General features: G+C 43.6%; 1 protein-coding gene across 1 annotated transcript in view; it reads right to left on the reverse strand.

Moving 5' to 3' along the window:
- Positions 1–9,865: 9,865 nt before the first annotated feature.
- TNFSF8 (TNF superfamily member 8) overlaps positions 9,866–20,392 on the reverse strand; it is a 28,420-nt gene continuing 17,893 nt past the window's right edge. Inside the window, exons 3-4 of the mRNA XM_001487905.5 lie at positions 15,218–15,289; positions 9,866–13,733 (exon numbers count right to left, since the gene is read on the reverse strand). Coding sequence (XP_001487955.1) covers positions 13,339–13,733; positions 15,218–15,289 — 467 coding nt within the window. The 3' untranslated portion in view covers positions 9,866–13,338. The remainder of the gene's footprint in view (positions 13,734–15,217; positions 15,290–20,392) is intronic.

Raw genomic sequence — 20,392 nt, forward strand, 5'->3', positions numbered from 1 at the left:
TAACTTTGTGTCTCTCTGTGCCCTTGTTCGTTCTGCCACAGGGATGGTGCAGTGACTTATCTGGGAAGAATGCAGTGGGCATGTTCCTCTCAACTGTTCTCTTTATCTTGCTCTTGGGGGACCCCTGTTCCTGTCCAGGATTCAGTGATGCTATGACAGGCAAGCCTGTCTAGATCTGGGATTCGGTTAGCAAATCTGGCCCAAAATTTGGCTCTTAAACTAAGCTACACCCTCCAGTGTGGACTTTAACAATCACAAAGTTGATATTTTAATTTCCCATCTGTCTTAATCCTTGGTTTACTTTTCAATTTGTTCCAGAGCCTGGATGCAGAAAGGAAGGGCTTGCTATTTATTGTCTTCCCCTACCTCTGAAACTTCAAGGGTAGTATCAAGGGATGTTTTTATTTTTCTGTTGTATTATTTTTAAATGAAACAAATTTGTCACAAAGAATTTTTAAAAATCTTTTAAGGCAAGATATTTTCAAGATACGATCTTCATGAGCCATTTGAGCATCCTTCCTTATTCTGCTTATCCTGTCTTCTTTCCATTACCTTTTTCTTCTTCTCCATCTGCCTGCCGCGCCTTATCGAGGCTTCATCCCCCAACAGAAACTGCCCAATACCTTTCCTTGAAGACCTGAGCTTCTCCCACGGAGCTGCTACATCTGCACAGCTAATTTTTCTATGGATCCCCTTCTTCCCTCTTGCGCCAAGGGTGAGCCTTCCAAACAAAGTCAAACCCCGCAGTTATTCCAGGAGCTCTACCCTTTAGCTAGACATTCTCCTGACAGGCCCGGAAGTAAATTAACCTCTCAGGGCCTCATTTCCATATCTTTAAATTGGAGAGAGTAACAGGACCAACCTCAGAGGATACTTGTGAAGATTAAGAGTCATTTGGATGTAAAAGAACTTAGACTGATACCTGGCTCATAGAATGCTCTTATTATATTTTGCTATTATCATCAGCTGATATTATTGCATTTATTGGGCTTTTTAATATGTCATTTCATACTTTTATCAGGATGTTTGGGGTACATATAACTTGTTTTTCAAATTAGTTTTTTAAAGCTCTATAAAAGCCCATCTGGGTCTTGTAGTTTTCTTGCTTTCCTTTGTTCTAGTCAAATTTACTATCTGCAGTAGAATAGCAAAATGATCACATTGGGATTTCGGTATTTTTTTTTCTTCTATATTTCTGAAATACCATTAGCCTGATCCTTTCTGAAGTGGTGATATTCGGGCGTAATGGATGTGTCTCTATTATGCGAAGATCTTACTTCCTCGAGAATTCAGATAAAGAGACGAAGGAAGCTTCTCTCAAGAAATAGAATGAAAACTAATTTAGTTGTCAAAAATCTACATTGGAGCCCTGGTTTTTCCATTTATTGATGAGGTAGGTAATTTTCATCTCTGATTCTCAGTTTCTCTATATCAACAAAATGGGGACAATAATGTCTCCTTTTTAATGCAGGATTTAGCTTTCTTCTATATTTCAATATTTGGATTAAAAATACCAAAATAATCATATTCATTCAGCAAAAATACTACTTAAAAATAGGTAGACCACCAGAATATTGTAAATCTGTACTGCAATCACTAGTGTGTGTATGTGTGTGTGAATATGAGATATACGCACAAATGTGTGTATATGTGCGTGTGCATATATGTACATGTCTATATATGGCAGTGTTGAGTTAACAATTGCAGAAAAGGGTATAGACCAATGTTTACTAAAGAAGGGTCTCTGGAGATGCTAATAGATGCTCCTGGATGGGGGAGGGGGTTACAAATAGATGGAAAACTTGCAAAACTGGTGAATATCCACAGAATGATAATCAGTCACATTGCATGGGGCATAATTTGCATTTTTATGGACAAGAAGTATTTGCATTGCTATCATTTTCCGACAACTTTCAGGGTTGTAAAAAATCCCAGAGACAACAAAAGTTGGAAATAATCCAAATTCATGAACTAGTCAGTACCCTCACTAAATTTCTGTCTTTCACAATTATTCCCTATGCGACATATTTTCTCAAAGGGAATGCTATTCTCGCTAACCCTTTATGGAAAAGCAGTCTTGAGTTAATTATTTTAAAAATATACACATATATAGCTCATTTAATGAGTGTTTGGATAGAATGTTTTCAGTTGGAAAAGCGATTGAACTAAAAGGAAAAAATTCAATATAGGAAGTTTTTTGTTAAGGTGATTTCAGCTTCTTTTCAAATCAATAAGTATTTCATAAGTACCAATCATGAGATTTAGACAGGAAGAGTAATGACACCTTGTCTTTGTGGAGGACCTACGATGTTCTCTCACCTGCAGTGTTGGGTTTAGCCCTTTGTGTTTCGGGATCTTTTCTTGGTGAAGAAGATTGGCCCTGAGCTAACATCCATGCCAATCCTCCTCTGTTTTTTGCATGTGAGGTGCCTCCACAGCGTGGCTGATGAGTGGAGTAGATCCAGGCCTGGGATCCAAACCTGCAAACCCAGGCTGTTGAAGCAGAGCATGGAACTTTAACCACTTGGCCACGGGGCTGGCTCCCTGGACCTTTGTTTGAGTAGGACCCTATGTCTGATAATATATTTCTGGGAGTCTAGATAATTCAGTCTGGAAAATAGCCATATATAGGGTTCCACAATTCACAGGGAATTCACTTACATCCCCTTCACTAGTGTAAGCAGAAGACACATTTTCACATCCCTCCAGTCACCCTCTGGTCTCTGCTTCCAAACTCTCCTGGGTGGCTGATTAGAAAAACACACACATCCAAGAGCAAAGGATAATATTCTTGAAGCAGTACATTCTGCAGCCATATTTTAGAAAGAGACATTTCCACTAAAAACCTTTTCATTATTATAAAGAAGTTCAAATGCTCACATCTCAATCCTCTTTTATTTAGGACACGATCTTTGCTTTGTTTTTGCCAAACTAAAAATGCCTTTAATGTGTTTTTCCAAAAACAAAATTTTCTTTGTCCTCAAAGGTTCATTCACACTTCTGAAGTTAGAAAACTCCAGGCAGCTTTTTCTCTCAGTCAAGTCATCAAGATTAAATAATGATAATTATAAGAATACAAGAAATCTATTTTATGGTGTCAGCCACCATAGCACAATTGGAGATTGGACTGAATTGTGTTATTACAAGAGTGTGTGTGGCTTTCATCCCTGAGCTAAGCGGTTCAGGTTGTGATTTTAAAAATTATTCTGGTTTTCATGGTTCTGCTGTCTCCTCTTGTTGGAAGCTATCCTTTCTCACTTCTTTTGGTGGACGTGCCTCTGAAGTCTTTTCTTTGTCTAGTTTGTTACTTCCCTATATTGTTGGAGTGGTTACTAACAAGTTCAAAGTCAAAGCCCAGTGTTGGTCCGTGGAACCCCTTCCTCAGCACTCACAGACATACTCTCTGCACGATTTCAACACTGTTGGCACTCTCCTCTTACAACTGATGATACTGAGAAGTTCACACCGAGGGAGAGGCCACGAAGTTCTCCTTGTGGATGAATTTAGAATGTGTGTGTGTGTGTGTGTGTGTGGTATGTGCGTATGTATATCGGAACATAGATGGAGTCACCAATAACACATGAGTGGCAGCAAACATTTTCCATAAAAGGCCAAATAGTAAATATTTCGGGCTTTGTGGGCCATAGGATCTCTCTTGTATTCTGGCGCAAGTACTCAATTTGTAGTCACTGGAACTCAAAAGCAGCCACAGACTGTATGTAAATGAATGGATGCAGCTGTGTTCCAATAAAACTTTATTTACAAATACACATAGAAGCCCCAGAGGCTGCTGTTTTCTGAACCCAGAATGTAGTATAGTCTGGACAAGAAATCAGAACCCCAGGGGCTCCCAGCTCTGTCCCTTATCAGCTGAGAATACAGCTTGGTTCCCCTCATCTGTCACTTGAAAGAATGGTTTTGCAAACTCTAAAGTACTATGCAGACATCTAAGATGGTATTCATCCAATATTTCATTTAGCCAACAACCATATATCAAAGGCCCACTGTGTGTCAAAAACTGTCCTAGAACAATGAGGTGGCAACGGATAAGGGTGAGTCATATAAACTTTGGGGAGGATGTCAATATCGGACTGTTGGATGATTGTCAGGTTGGGGTCATAGGGTAAGATGACAATAGGTGGGGGTGGGGTTTTCCCCTGAAGGGAATTGATTTTCACACAGTCACTCATTTTGGGAAGTGGTTAATTCTGGGCAGGAAATGAGTTGGCACTTTGGGACGGGGGTGGTTATACTTCTGTCTCTCTTCTGGGGCTAGAGAGAGTTGGGCCAAGATTCTAAGACACCAACAGCCCTAGGTAATTCTGGTTGTAGAAGTAAGATGTGTCCTGGTCCTGTGGAGTCAGGCCTAGAGTGATCGGTATCATCAAGCTCATGAATTTCCACTTGGAAGTGACAGTGACCAAGAGGCAAGCAGCCAGCATTTCTGCAGCAGCCAGCATGAAGGCTCAGGGTTGTAGAGTCACTGGCCTCAAGGGAAGAGTGTCCCTATCAGAGGCCAGACTAGGGTGTGAATGGTGTGGGATCATGCCAAAATAATTTGGAGGCGTGTATCAATTTCTTTTGCAGACCATGGCAGAAGTGGACTAAGTCATCAAGAAGTCCGCAGTCGAACAAGGGAGGCAAACACATCCTCATACAATTGTAGTACAGGGTGATAAGGGTTTAGACAGAGGTAAGGATTCAAGGTCCTGATTGGATGTATAACTTACCCATGGAATAGTTCTCAAGAAATAATGTCTGAGTTGAGATTTTATGAATAACATCAAATTCACCAAGCTGAGAAAGGCGGGCAAGGGCCTTGTGGACAAAGGAACCAGCATGTGCCAAGTCAGCTGGCTTCACAGCAGTGCCGAGTAGCGTGTTAGGGATGTGGCTCAGGAGTCAGACTTCCAGCCTTTACATCTGCCTTCCAAGCTGCTTAAACTTGGACTTGCTTATGCATTTCTTCGAGCCTCTCTTTCCTCATCTGTAACATGGGAATGGTGATCTCGATCTCATAAGGTATTGTGGGAATGAAATAGACTACAGTCTTCAATATGATGCCTGGAACTTGGTAAGCAAGCATTCAGTAATTAAAGCAGTTATATATATTTATATAATATAAAGCTATTTAAATAAACACACCCTGGTTAATGAAGGAGGAGCATGAAAACATCAGACACAATTGAGGGCTGCGTAGTTGAGTGCACGAATGTAACTCCGGCAGTAGGAATTCAGCTCCTTAAGCATTTTCTTGCTGTTTCCTCATCTTGATGTGTCAATCCCATCATGGGTTGTGGCCTTTGTGCCCTTGACTACTTCCGTGTCTGATGCTGGCTGCATCAGGCCAGCCAGTGAAATGAAACCAGTCGTGAGAGTGGAATGAGAAGTCAGAAGGTCGTGGCAGTTATGTCATCTGTGTCTCCAGCAATGGGAATGGAAGAATGAGATGTTTCAGCTGGTTTTCCCTTAGAACCTTCTGGTGGTGAAAGGGGACCAGACCTCAATTCAGCGTGCTCTTAACTAATTGGTACCCTCAGCTGGTAATTCCATCTTGCTGTGAGTGAAATCTACACCATTCTTGAGTGCTGACTTGGTGCTTGACAACAGCCTAGAGGCTTGAGTTCAGAGGCGGATTCTTGTCTTCGAGGCACTCCATTTTAAGTGGGAAGAAAGACATGCAAACACCAACACTCCAGTGTGACCAGTGCTGCAGTGAAGGAGACACAGGGAAGGGACCCTCAATACTCTGTCTCCCAAATATTCAATTGGCTTTTCTAGGCCAGTTTCCCTAAAGTTTGAAATCATCCCTGGCTGGTTTTTCGGGATACAGATGGGAGTTGGCTTCAGTGTGTTTGAGGAAACTTCATTCTTCTTAAACTTGCCATTGATTTTTTTCCTGCTCCTCTCCCACAGTCAACCTCTTTCGCGGATACTGAATATAATAAAATACCTTCCTTTTAAACACTTTTCAAGCTGACTGTATGCTTGTTCTCCCCATAGCTTTGGGAAGGATCATGTTTCTCATTTTACAACAGAGGAAAGTGAAGTTTAGAAAGTGTTTATGACTCATCAGGATCCTCATGTGAATATACCTGAGCTAGGATTCAAACTCGGGTTTCCAAACTGTTCTTTCCCGTCTGCCACCCCCAGACTTGTTTTCTCTCTTTCTTTGGCCACAGGGAAAGTACACCCCCCACTGGACTGTGTCCAGAGCTTTCAACATAGTGGTCAGAATCTTGCCCTGGTTCTTGCCCAAGATTCCCGAGGGAGATAGCTAGACCTAAAGCAAGTTTTAAAAACTCAGTGACGATAATTACAAATGAATCCCGTCACGATGACTTAATGATGCTTCTGGTAGTGTCTAGACTCTCACATTTGCATAAACAGCAGAAGGGGAGGGAGAATCCATTTCCCAAAGTCAACTTGGGGGGAAGCAGGGAAGCATAATGGATTCAGAACAATCTTCTCCCCTTACCAGGGAAAGTCATCAAAACCAGCGTTCTTCACGCTGTTGGGTGTCCCCAAATCTCTCCCACATCTTATTAAAATGTAGATTCTGTTTCAGTAGGTCTGGGTGGATGTGAGATCTGCATTTTTAACTAACTCTCTGGTGGTGCAGGGCTGCTGGTCCAGGACACAATTTTGAGTAGCAAGGATTTCAACCACTGACTCTCAAATTTAGCTAAAAGTTTGAGAACATAAAATAATCCTGATGTCTGGGTTCTAACCCCAGAGATTCTAATTTAATTGGTCTGGGATGTGAGCTGGGCATCAGGCATTAAAAACTTTCTTAGTTGATGCTAAGGTCCACTAAAATTTGATTTAAACTCTCTAGGGTGAGTATACTCACTTACAAAATGATTAGAATAGCATGGAGCTATCTGATAGGGGTAGGAAGAGAAATGGATTAAATGGCAAATATGCTACATCCAGCTCAGAGAAGGGGTTTAATAAACTAAGTGAAGTTTGTCTTTTTCCCTTCCAGATTCTCAGATGGCACAGGTGGATTCTGTTTTCTGAAAATTCCGCCTTTCTTTTGGCAGCCTTTTGACTTTCCTGAATGCTCAAAAGCATTCCTAAGAAAAAGGGGGCTTTTGATCCACATTTCTGTATTTTATAAGGAGATTTTATTCCTTTTTAAATTTTTTGGATGGCTTATTTGGTATCCTTTCCTTAGAATGGGGCTTGTGTTTAAAGAGATTTTTCTTTGATTACTCCTTTAAGAGATAGTTATTGATTGCTGTCTAGTCTGTCCCAGGAGCTGGGCTGAGCTGTGAGGACCCAGTGCTGAGTAAGATTGATAGGGTTTCTGCCTTCAAGGAGTTTGGATGTTGGAGAGGAACTATATAGGAACCAGGGTGAACAGTATAGTGTCACGCACTTAAGGATGGGGCAAGTGTGGAAGAAGAGAGAATGGAATTACGTAAGGCCAGAAGAGTCAGGAAGACATCTCTGACGAATGAGGACAATGATAAGAGTTAACTAGGCAAAAGAGAGTGAAACAAGTATTCTAGGCAGATGGAGGAACATCTGCAAACATCTGGTGGCCAGGCTGAGCACGGAAGGCTTGAGGAATTGGGGGAAGTTCAATGGGACTTGAACGTACAGTGCAAGGAAGTGGGAGCTGGGCGTGAAGCTAGGGAGAAAGGCAGGATCTAGATGGAGAGGGAGCTGCCTCAAAGAGCGTAGATTTTAGGAAGGCTGATTCCTAATGACTGGGGAGCATGGAATGTTGGATTGTGGATGCTCACAGACCAGGACTTGAATCCCAGCTCTACTACCCACTGGCTGTGTGATATTGGCCATGCTACTCAATGTCTCAGAGTCTCAGTGTCATTGTCTGTAGTGTGCGGATCATAATGCCTACCTCATGGGGCTGTTTTGAGGATTAAGTGAGGGAGTACATGAAAAGTGCATAGCATGGAGGAGCTTGATAAACGATCATGATTGCTATCAATCCTGAGGACAATGAAGAGTCATTATTGCTGTCTGGAGATGGGATTTGTAAGGAGTGAGGCGGGAGACAAGGATGTGAGTTAGGAGGTGATGAGAGTAAGCAAGTAAGATGATGGTGGATGGGACCAGAGAACTGGATGAGTTGGACAGAAGTTGGTTGGATGGGAAATAGGAAAGCAGGGTCATGAGACTGTCCTTAAGATGGAAAACATAGGAATAGTGACAAGTTTGGGGTGAGTATCTTGAGGTCAGTTTTGTACATGTTGAGATTGAATCCATCAGGGATCAGTTACAGAACACACCACTCCAGTTTGTTTAGCAGGAAGGCATTTATCACAGGGTATTAAAATGGCTTGTAGAATTGTCAAGAGAGCTGAGGAAACAGAATCCAGGTTGAACTTTCAGAAGTAGCCTCTTACCCCACTCCTATGAACAGGGTTGCTGTGGTAGCTGCCGTCTCTTCAATAATCTTCCACTCAGGAACCTGCCCCCTCTAGAGCCGCGACACCGCTGTTTTGAACAGGAAACCACCACAATCAGGAAGCTGCTGCTGCTGCCAGTTCTAGAAACAATGTGAATCTGCAACAGACCATGTCAGCAGAATGGATGCTCCTCTTCTCCCCCCAGACTCGCCACACGTGCTGATCTAGTATGTGAACACTGGGACCTTTGCAAATGCAGTGGTAGAAAATCCAAATGCCTCTACAGTTGGGCTTGCCAGCTGAATGGACAAATGTTCCAAGATCTTGTCCATTTTGGACTAAACTATTCTAGAACCCAAGCTGTAAGAGAATAAGGAAAGTTTATTTTTAGCTTTCCAACTTCTGGAGCAGAGAAAGTCACCCTAGAACAATATTTTGCAAACTGGGTTGTGACTCATGAAAGCATCGTAAAATCAGTTCAGGTGGTCACAAGATTTTTTTTCTTAGTCACAAATAGGAAGGGTAGGTATTACTTAATGAAACTTTTGTCTTAGGGTTTTGTGTGTGTGTGTGTGCATCCTAGTTTGCAAAGTAAAGCATTTCTTCCTCTGGGTCATGGTAAAAAAACCTCGAGAGTCACTGCACTAGACTTTGAGCATCCATCTTCCATTGCAAGAACTCAGAAAGAACTAATGGGTAGAGCCCAGTGGCTACTGAATCCATGGGGTAGGATTTTTGGAGAAAATCAAAGCTGGAGATATAGATTATGAAGTAAGTGGCAAGAAGATGACATTTGGAGCCGTGGGAGTTGATTAAGTGACCCAGGGAGAGAGTGTGGAATGCAAAGAGAAAGAAGTCTGGAACAGACCCCAAGGAACACAGACCTTTGATCTTGAGGGAGAAATTTCCTTCTGGGGTTGTGCTCGTCCTTCTTGCACTCTGGTATTTCTCGTTTCCAGAGAGCTTTGGAAAGGCACACTTTGAACACATACTGACTAGAACTGATTTGCAGCATCCTGTCAGAGCCATAGCATCCGTCATGCTGGATCATAAACTGACACCTGGCTTGAGGGCCTGGCCCCACACTGACACCCAGGGCTTAATGTGGACGGATGAGCAGAGCAGAGAAGTTCTTAGGAAAGATGGAAGGAGCTCTCCAGATTCCAAAGCTCCAGCTCATGAGCTGTGACCACAAAGAGATCTACCGCCACCAGCCAGTAGCTCTTGGGTACTATTTATAATTTCTAAAGAGTATTTTTGCTGTATAGAAAATAGCAACAAGGGGTGGGAGCTGTACAGGAAGATGTGCTTATCGCAACAAAATCAGGAGGCAAACTAAATCTGCCAGAGAGTGGGCAAACTGGTATATTCAAACAATGAGATAGTATATGGCAGTTAAATGAGTGAATCAGAGACCTACGTGTATCAGTCCAGATAAATCTCAAAAACTTTATGTTACATGAAAAAAGTCAAGCCACAGAATATTATATAAAGCATGATATTTATTAAAATTTAAAAAACCACACAAAATTGTACTACATATTCTTATGGAAAAACAAATATAAAATTACATAAGCAAAGGGGGTGCCTTGACGTCCGGAGAATGGCTCTGGGGAGGGCGTAGGGAAATGGATGAGGAGTGAGACTTTAGCTCAATCTGTATTGTTTACTCTTTTAAAAGAGGCAGAAGAAAATATAGCAAAATATTAATAGTTATTAAATAAGCTGATGAGGCATGGGAAAAATATTATTTTCTGTTCTTTTCATAATTAAAAATAAATACGAGTGTATATCAATTTTGCAATGCCAGAGCAAGATTCAGACTTATTTCCCTGATCCTAGGTTAAGCAGATGACCTGTAAAACAATTGCTAAGGAAAAGTATATATATACACACACATACACAGATATGTACATGTACATATATGTGTGTATAATACACATACGTACATAATACACATACATGCATTTTCTATACATATACACACATATATGCATAACTTCAAGTTAAAACAACAAGCTTCTAATTTTTTTATTTGAAAAAATATTGACCATATCATATATCTCTTCAGTTTCTGAGAGAGAGAATTTCATATCATGAGACCCTAACCCTTTTCTGTGATTTGACCATGTCCTGAATCTACAGACCATCTGTGTGTCATGATAAAATGATGATCCCAGAGTGACTGGAGTGGGGACAAAGCAGAGGAAATCCCTGAATGCTGGGGACTATTCCAGTGCAAGACTTGAAAGATGTCAGGTGGGGAATTACAGACAGCCTACAGAGGAGGACTGAAAATCCTGGTGGGAAATAATGGAGACAGGAGTCGGGAGGCTGGGCTCAATCTTTGCTCTGTCACAAATCACATGTGAGGACTTGACCAGTCCTTGCCCCATGTTGGGCTTCCATTCAAACATTGGCTTAGCTGATCTCTCAGGATCTTTCTAGAGATGACATTGACTGACTGCTTTATCCTCTTAATTTAAAAGCTTTGTCCCCTGGTTCCAGAATAATCAGTAGTATTCCAGGGATTCTGGGGGGCTCCCTTCTTTGGTAAATTCTGCCCAGTTTCCTTCAGCACTTTCTCCCTTTAGAGACTGTTCATATCAACCCTTCTTGGGTACTGGACCATTCTCCGAGCCAGGCTTTGTGTGACTGGAAGATTCTGAGAAGGAATTGGATAGGGGCTTTATAGGAGGCATCGGTGGGCAAGAGAGAGACTGGGTGAAGAAAAACTTAGCAAATGTGCAGAAAAAAGTCCTGTGAATTTTCCCAAGGGCAGAAATACATTTAGTCTACACTGACTTGCTATTTTTCATCAACTCACCCATCACCTTCCTCAAGCACAGGTTCTACAAGCATACTCTGTGTGTGTGTGTGTGTGTGTGTGCGCGTGTGTGTGTGTGTTGGGGTTGGAGGGCTCACTTTACTGAGTTCCAGTTGCGTTTTCACCAAAGAGGCATTTGTTTCAGGTAGCCTGGGTTCCCAGTTAGAAAAATTATTTGTTTCACTTGCATAGATGATGCCATTGGTTCATAACATTCCCAGGCGCTGGTTAACCCTCAGGGAGTAACAGAATTTAGTTTTAAACTTCCTAGAATGTCCACTCCCTATGTATCTTTCAACTGAGTTCTTAATGATTGTCCTCTTTTCATATTTTTGTCTTGCTACAAGATTCCTTTAAATGCTCTACCCCCTTGTGTCTTCAGCTGTTGGCCTTCAGAGCATCACTTGACAGAGACTGACATGAGGAACCACTCCCAATGTAAAAATCAGGTACCTCTGCTCAGAGGATGGCTGGTGAAAAATGAAAATGGAATCTTTCTCGAGTTAGAATATGAGACGGTAGAAAATTTTCTTAGCTTGCCTGTGTTTAGATTGTAGATACCTTTTCAGTAATGCATGAGTTGCTTTAAGTAAGATTCACTTGTCCTACAGGGTTAGGGCATAAATTGAATGCCACATGCCCTGTTTTTCTCTAGCTTTGGGTCCTTAAAACCTGTCTATGTTTTTACCACATACCACTTGGCTTGCTGAATTCAACACCTCTTCCAATGCCCACTCCTCCCCGAGAATCTACTCATGGAAAGTGTTAAAGAGAAATGTGGACTTTCCTGAATATTTCATAGAGCAGACCTAGGAGGAGGTTGGCATAGCACACCCGTCAGCAAATGGCTTAAAATTGTCCCTTCGCCAATTTATTCTCCCAAGTCCCTCTCATCCATTCCACGACGCCTGGGTTTTTTTTTTTTTTTTTCTTCTTTTCAATCTTTTTTTAGTCTTTCTCTGAATTCCTACTCCTTTCTTTTCTCTCCTCCTTCTTGAGAAAAATGCAAAATTTTTCTCCAGTCTTTTGCACAGCAGTTAAAAGTCCCTTTTCCTTCTGAAGCATAACCTCAAGAGCTCACACTTCAAGTCAAATGGTCCTTCTTTCAAACAAATAGGATGTCCCTTCGAAAGATGATGGTCAAATGCAAAGATTGATGTAATTAGAGAAATCCCCTGGCTACCCAAGTCAGGAGAGGAAGTTGCTATTGTTCAGAAGTCCTTTTTGCCATCTTCAGGGTCCTTGTTGTCTATCGACAACTTTGTGGGCCTTAAAAACTCTCCACAGAAATGGTTTTCTGAGAGGTGTTTGAAGCAGGGAACAGAGAAATATCGTGTTGGAGATGGCAGCAGCTATTCCCTGACCAAGTGACCACATCACCTTGACCATTGCACGCTGGTTGAGCAACAAGTGCACGCACACACTTCCTGACAAGAAACAAAGGCTATCTGCTGTTGACTTACTGTCAGTCTTAACTGGAATGGAGTCAAGCCTGCTCAGATGGCCTCTTAGATTCGGGAGGGTCAGCTGGCAGTTCTTTTGTTTCGCATTTTAGATCCTACAGTTCACACCATTTGGCAAGGTACCCTGAACCTTGTCGTTCAATTCTGACTCTGCTAAAGTGACATGCAGCCAGATGAGGTTGGTTTTATACTGGTGTGGGGGCCTTTCCTTGAGTTGGGGGCTTCTGGAACACTGCCTTGATTCTTAGTTCGCAGGTCTGTGATGAGGGAGCCTGGTCTCAGATGGAAGAGACTTTGGAGAGATTCAAATCCAGCCCCTTCATTTCTCGGACGTGGATCCTGAGGTCCAAGGAGGGGAAAGGGGTAGCTCCAGGTCATGCAGTGAGTTAGTGGTAGGGCTGGGGCATAAATCGAGCCCTTCTGCTTCTCGTGGGGGACTCTGTCCACCACACCACATTACTTCCCTGCCTTCTGTCTGAAAGATACTTCACTCAAAACAGTTTTGACTCTGGAGCTGTATCTTCCCAAGAGACAGAAGGAGAAGCGTAGTCTTGAACCCTTTGTGGTTTCAGTCTTGGTCTAAAGTTTTCTGTTTGCCCAAGTGTTTGGATGGAGGAAGTACTGTATGGTGGAGAGCTGCTTTCTTCCTGAAGGCCAGGAGAATGGTTCAGTCTGAGCTACTGTATAAGAAGATGGACAACACATTCTCAAGAGGAAAGGTGTTTGTATCCACATACTGGAATTTGTCCACCTTCACTGATATGGTGGTGTTGACCTGGAGGTGCTCCAGCAGGAACTGAGAGAGATTCTGGTATATGTTTTTGCTTTGTGCTCCAGACTCACACACCGTCACCAGTGTCTGCTTTTTGACATCTTTGTTGATGAGAAGCTCCAACTTCAGGTCGACAGGATGTTCTGGGCATTTCACGAGAAACTGCAGTTGGCAGATGATGAAGTACCAACCTGGGAACTGGATCACCAGGTTCCCATCCTGGTATCTGACTCCATGGACAATGCCATCTTTGTTCCAAGACAATTTGGTTTTGTTGATGTGCTTTGACGCTGGAAAGAGAAAGACAGAAAAATAGAATTATTGGGCAAATTTCGGGTGCAGATTGGAAAATTTGAAGTCTTTCTTCAAGGTTCTCCACTCAAGACCCATGTTTTCTATAATATTGGCTGCTATTCCAACTGCCTGGAATATCTTCCATGTTATTCCTTCTAGATGCTGCTTAATAACCAAAGCACACGTACAAAACCATTATTCTCCCTTTTCTCTAATGCTTAAAGCTGGAGGATAAGAACACACACGATATTAGATCTCTATCTCCTATAGAATTGTTTTGCACTGAATTATTACATTATGTTATTCTCTTCTTATTATAATTACTATCTTCTCCTTTCAGGGTATAAGCTCCTGAACTGTATTCTCCATAAGTTCCAGACTATCAAGTTCATTTATTCAATCAGTCAATGAACATTTGATCAATGAGGGACTACTGTTTGGCAGACATTGCACAGAGTATCAGAGCTAGGACATCCAATTTTCTTCAATTAGTAACCAATTTAGGCACCAAGACGTCCAGGAGAATCTCAGACTGTGAACTTTCACATTAAGATGCATCCTTTAACCATTCATTGTCTGAATTTTTGAATGTCTTCCTCTCTTTAAAAGGGCAGCCAAAAAAATGTGTGTAGACCCCTGAAGTGCACATTAACAGGCATTCCTCAGCCAGGATTATTAGAAAAGCAGAGAATTAGCAGACCCTCTAAGCTGATGTGTTCGTGTCGGAAGCCAAGTCTCTCTGAGACCTGATAAATGAATATCAGCGCTGATGGGTCAGGGTGACTTTCAGAGCTGGGAAGCTGGTGTGTTAGTTTTAATTACTTCCATGGCTTCCCTTTAAACCTCGCTGCAATTCAGCTGAAGAGTGAGAACTAATCTAACTGCAAAATTGAATTTTTCAAATGAGCAGAATGGCTATGCAGCGCATCTTGGCCATCTCCTCCGTATCTCATCTTTCCCAGTGTAAGGGCCTCTGATTATTTCATTTATGAGGGTCCTCTTTCCTGAAGCGTGCTCCAGTATGCAAATAGGCCCTGTGCCAGCATGTTCATTAAGCTGTCAGTCTGGGGACAAGGCAATTTTGTGGATCCCTGGTGAATAACCTGACAGAGACAGAGATTAGAGCCTGCTTCCCTTGCATGAGGAAAAGTACTGTGCACTTGGTCCACAACTTGAACTTGGCTGAATATAGAGAGGTGGTGGGGGTGGGATGTGAATGACTTCAGAGGCTAGGGACGCAATATGAGGGAGTGAATGAGACTGAGGAAAGAGGAGCTTGTATCTGGAGAGAGTAACGCTCTCTTCTTTCCCCCTCAAGGCATTAAAATTCAAATTACAAAAATATCATGCAGCCTAAACAGAACCCACAAGCATGTCCATTGGCCATGGGATTCCCCTTGTGACCTCTGGCTTAGAAGTTTCAGCAAGGCCACAGGAAGTTGCCCTTATACGCTTACGGTTCCTAGATTTGGTTACTGACCTTGGAGGTAGGCCCATGACTTCTTGAACGGAGCCTTTTCCAGGATACATAAGATGTCCTCTGAGCAATTTCCTACAAATAAGGAGACCACATGTTAAGTATCTTTGCTCTGGAAACTGGAGACACCGGAGGCTTTTCCCTTGACGCTTTGATGGAGATGATAATTACTCTTCTGTTTCCATTTGGGGAGCAAAAGGAAAACTTGTTCATTTCTCATTTTGCCATCAAGGACCTTAGGAGTTTTTTCAATCGATTGCTTCCACTTGGGCTTTTACAAAAGACTGTGGAAGTTGGAGAAAGGAGACAAGTATGACCTGAGTTCCTATATGTGCCAGGTGTCACTCTTGTCACTTTACGTGTTTACATATTTCACCTCACATAATCTTGGCAGCAACTCAATGAAAGAGGTATTAGTAAGTCCCTTTGACGGATGGAAAATAGCCTGGGGACCAGAGAGATTAAGTACATTGTCCCACGTCACTCAGCCAGGCAGTGGTAGTCAGAACGATACAGCTCATAGTAATTACTGCTACTCTTCTTTTAAGAGTGTACCAGGTACTGGTCTGTGTACTTTTACAGAGTTCAGCTAATCTAATTCTCTGAATAACTCTGCAAGGTTAATCCTGATGCCTAGACATGGTCAATGATACAAGGTCAAGCAAGTTGAGGAAAACACTGAGATTGACTCTCATGTCTCTCTGATTCCCAAGGGCAGGTTTCCTCCTGGAGGCCATTTTACTAGACAGTGAAACTAAACACATTCTTACATTCACTTTTAAGAGGATATAGGATCAAAGAGATCTAAGCAGGGAGTCTGCTGTCTGGAGCTTCTCTGGCAGGGGGAAAAGACAACGTCTATGTCATTATGGTATTTAAGAAATAAAGATATTTTTAACGTATCCATTGGTGGTAGTGGTTTAGCTTCTTATTATAGTAAGTATTTTGTATGCAAAGAACCAAGTCATACATTTTCTGCAACGACTCATGAATTCAACTTATTCTGGGCAAATTCCTTCTCCTCTATGGACCTTGGTTTCCACGCTGTAAAACCGGAGATCTATGACCTGACGTTGACATTTTTTGGATGACGTCCCCGTTCATTCCATCCATCAGGGACTAGGCAGCCACAGACACATTCAGTGGAAGCAGCCACACCCTGGTGTGTTTGTTCACTGGATCTCTGAGTAGCATCTGTTGGGCTCACAATCTTCTCCATTGCTCTCTGCCCAGGCCTGAGATCCCTCTTAGCCTTCCTCACAGCGCCATGGGGCCTTGGACTGGTTGAAAGCTAAGTCAAGAGTTCCCTCTACTGTCTAAACAAGCTCACTGCTAGAAGTGAGAAGGGGGCGGGCAGTTTTCATCCTTAACTGCCCTCAACCCAGAAAGAGACTCTGGTCCAAAGGTCTCTTTGGGGAGGGGGCTTGGTAGACCAGCTGCCTTTCTCTTGATCACATCTCTCAGTCATTCTCCAACTAGTGTTGTGGTCCTGCCTATTTCAGGCCACAGCCCACGCTCCTGGGGTGTGTAGAACAGCAGCACAACACTGAGGGCTGCTTATTGTCGAATGCACCATGACTACTGTTTGAGAGTCCCCCTGGCCCGTCTTCCTCTTTTGGGGTGTGGAACATCAAGTCAGAAGGAATCGCAGAGAGGTGCATCTGACTGCATCTCTTCTCTGCTTGAAATCTCTTCCTGGCTCTGCTGTTCCTAGAGGATCAGAACCAAGCTCCCCTATATGGCATTCGCGTTCCCTTGTATTCTGATCCCTACTGACCTCTCTGGTCCCATCCTTACCTCCCTCTTTCCCTTGACCTCTCTGTGCCAATTACACTAATAGTAGCAGTAGTGCTAGTAAAAATAATGGCTAATACGTAGTGAGGGATGGTTATTTTCCAGGTACTCTGCTAAGCATGACACATGCATTATTTCACTTAATTCTCACAACCACCCCGTGAGAAAGGTACTATAATGATTTCTATCTTGTACATGAGGAAACTGAGGCTTTGAAAGTGAAATGACTTCTTGATATTCGCACAGCTGGTCAGTGGTGGAGCGGAGATTCAAGCCCAGGCTGTCTGACCCTAAGGCCCAAGTGGATTGCTGACCACTCTACTGGAGTTTGGGGGCTCGTGGTGCCCCCAAACACACCGTGTTGATTTGCCATTCCATCTTAACACCTGCTCTTCCCTCTGCCTTCACCGGACAAATCATTCTTTGTTTAAAGCACAGCCGGGCAGTCATCTCCTCTAAGAAGCCTGGTCTGACCCTTCTTTCTGTTTGCCTTTTTGTCTCCTCCAGTAGACCGTGAACCCTCAGGGCAGCGACTACTGTTTATACATCCACCCTGACCAGCCCAGAAGATGCTCAGTAAATGTTTGTTGAATTGGGTCATCTAGTCCATCTCTCCTACTTCCCTCTCTGGAAGTCAGGTAAGTTCCTATGGCGTGAGTGAGGTGATGGGGATACTGGCTTGCCTTTCTCCTCCAGGCTGGAATAACGCCTGGCCACATTCTCCCATCCATTCTACAGGTTAGGTTAGATTAGAAGGGAGGATAAGACTCATGCCCTGAGCTGAGGCCAGCGCATCCCATCCAGAACAGCTCTGCTCACTGGCCAGAGGCCCCCTCGCACCAGGCCACTTCTGGTGGCGTCTATCAGGTGAGCTTCTGTAAACAGGTGGCTGTGGAAGTACAAGCCTGGGCTTGCCTCTCACACATACAAGTTCTTTTTTTTCTTCCCCTTTGGTCTTTGCATGTTTGGTGGGTTGACCTCAGTTGTAATTCTGAGAAACCCAAGGATGGAAAAAAACACTTATTTTGAAGCATTTGCATTTCCTGAAGTCAAATGGCATGGCGTATTTTAGTTTTTCTTGAAGAACCTCTTAGATGGTTTCAAGCGAAAGGAAAAACACGACAGGCCCCTTTAAGGATGACATTGCTGGAGCTGGCTAAGGGAAGGGGGCTGGGAACCAGGATCCTGGAGGGCCTGTTGATGGAATGGGGCTGTTGAATCTGGAGAGGAGCCCCGAGGAGGGCACAATTGCTGGCCTTAACACCTGACAAGGCTGTCAGCAGGAAGACGGTGCAGGTTCCTCCGTGGGGCCCAACACTAAGGCTCCAAGTGGAAGTTTAAGGAGATGATGCCCTCAGCTAATAGCTACCACCGCTCTTGTCCCCATTTCTCAGATGAGGCCATGGGAAGACCTTCATGAAGGACACAGAAATCACGCTGTAAGGCACAGTGCTGGCAGCTCAAATGTTTGACCAGTTAGTGCTGCTCAAAGATGCACTGGGCTGCTTCCAGAGTCATGAAGCTCTTGTCAAGAGTGAGATGAACATTTCATGGGATACCAGCCACATGGCTTGAGTCTCCGCATCCCCCTGGGAGTCCATGATATGACTTTCTTTTTTGGTTACGAAGACGGGAAGGAGTAACATAAATAACTGGGGCTACATGTGGCTGGAATCCTGTAAGGTCCCTGGAATTTTTAATGCAGAGAACATAGGGAGCAAAAAACACTCCTGTTTCATTCATTTCCCAGCTGAATGTGATGTCTGGAGGGGTTGAGTCTGAAGAACTGAACGCTTGGGTGGGGGAAATGAGAACTGTCTGCAGGTCGTGGCTGAGTTGATGGCCTTGGAGTTAGAATTAGGAATTTCCCCTCTCTGGGCTCTCGTGTCCCTCGCTTGAGAAGAGCAGTGTGAATGTGATGATCTAGAAGGGCCCTGCTTGTTCTCTCAGGCTGTCTAGACTTAGCTGTGCACTGCCAGGCCTGCTATAAGGACGGAAAGTCGGTCCCAGCTCAGCCTGCCTATCTTTGTGGGCATGTTGATCTACCCCAGCTAGGAGACTATCTCCACAAATTCAGATTTCCAGACACCTGCAGTGGTAGAACAGAACATTTTAGGTCTGGGGACAATCTAAGTTATGAAAAGCCTGGGTCTGTGAGGATTTGTATGATTCAGAGAGATGGAAGTTCACTGAGAGGTTACCTGGTCCAGGCTTGGTAACCACATAACACGTGTGCTCCCCAATGCTACCCCATGGCTGACTTGTCCTAGGTCACCCCATGAGTTAGTGACAGAGGCAGGAACAGAGATCAAGATTCCTTGCCTCTTCTGTGGGGCATTCCATCTTTTGGACAACTCAAGTACTCTGTGAATTCTTCTGAGGATCAAGCCCTTCAGATGGGCAAGATTTGTAGTTGTTTTCCCAAGATTTGGCTTCCTCTAGAAGGATCAAGGACCTTTCTCTGGCTTTGTTTGGAAGCCTGGAGAGAAATATGTGCCAATGAAATCCTTCTGGCCAGTTGCACAGAAGAGAGAGACAGGGAGAGACAGATGTTGTTGAAGGTGATTGAAAGGATCACGTTGTGAAGTCAGAATAGTGGTAACCTGAAGACGGGACCCTGCCTTGAGATCTCAAAATGTTAGACCTGAAAGGGCCATCGGATGCCAAGTTAACCAAGACTCTAGTTTTGTGAGTGGGGTGACTGAACCCAGAGTGATTGAGGGTCTGACCCAAGACCCACTGTAGGTTTGTGGCAGAGCTAGGTTCAGAGCACTGAGCTCCTGGCTCCCAGTCCAGGGTTCTGTCCCCTGTTTTTTAGTCTTTGCATTGAGGCGGGAGGCTAAGTGTAGGAAGAAGTGGGTTTGCAGCCACCATCATGCTGGACTGAAAACTGATGAGGCAGCTGGAGGTGCTGGGAAAACAAGCACTAAAGAGCCTTCTGGGCTCCCTCTTGCAGGAGAATGCCAGGAGATGACTTTAGACCTCTGTGCTGAACCCTGCCAAGTCACCAGTCAGGGGACAATCAGGCTTCCATTAAGATGCAACAATGCCCAAGATAGCAAAACAAACCACACTGACCGTTCCGGTCAGATGGTATGTGGTCTGAGTGCCAGGAACCTTCCAGGTTGGTATCAGGACAAGACAGACACAGTGCATCTCAAATAGAGCACTTGGGTTCCAATCAAGGCTTTTAGCTTCTGACCTTTCCCTTCCTCTTACTGCCCCTCAGTTACTGCATCTATGAAGTGGAGATGGTAGCAATCAACCAAATGTATGGAAGTTGCAAAGATGCAATAAGATTGTGGGTGTCAAGTGGCCAGGGCAGCACGTGGCTCAGAGGAGACACTCAACAAATGGCAGTCCCTTCCTCCTCTCCTCCTCTTT

Source organism: Equus caballus, chromosome 25, assembly GCF_041296265.1.
Source record: "Equus caballus isolate H_3958 breed thoroughbred chromosome 25, TB-T2T, whole genome shotgun sequence".
NCBI classification, from domain to species: Eukaryota; Metazoa; Chordata; class Mammalia; order Perissodactyla; family Equidae; genus Equus; species Equus caballus.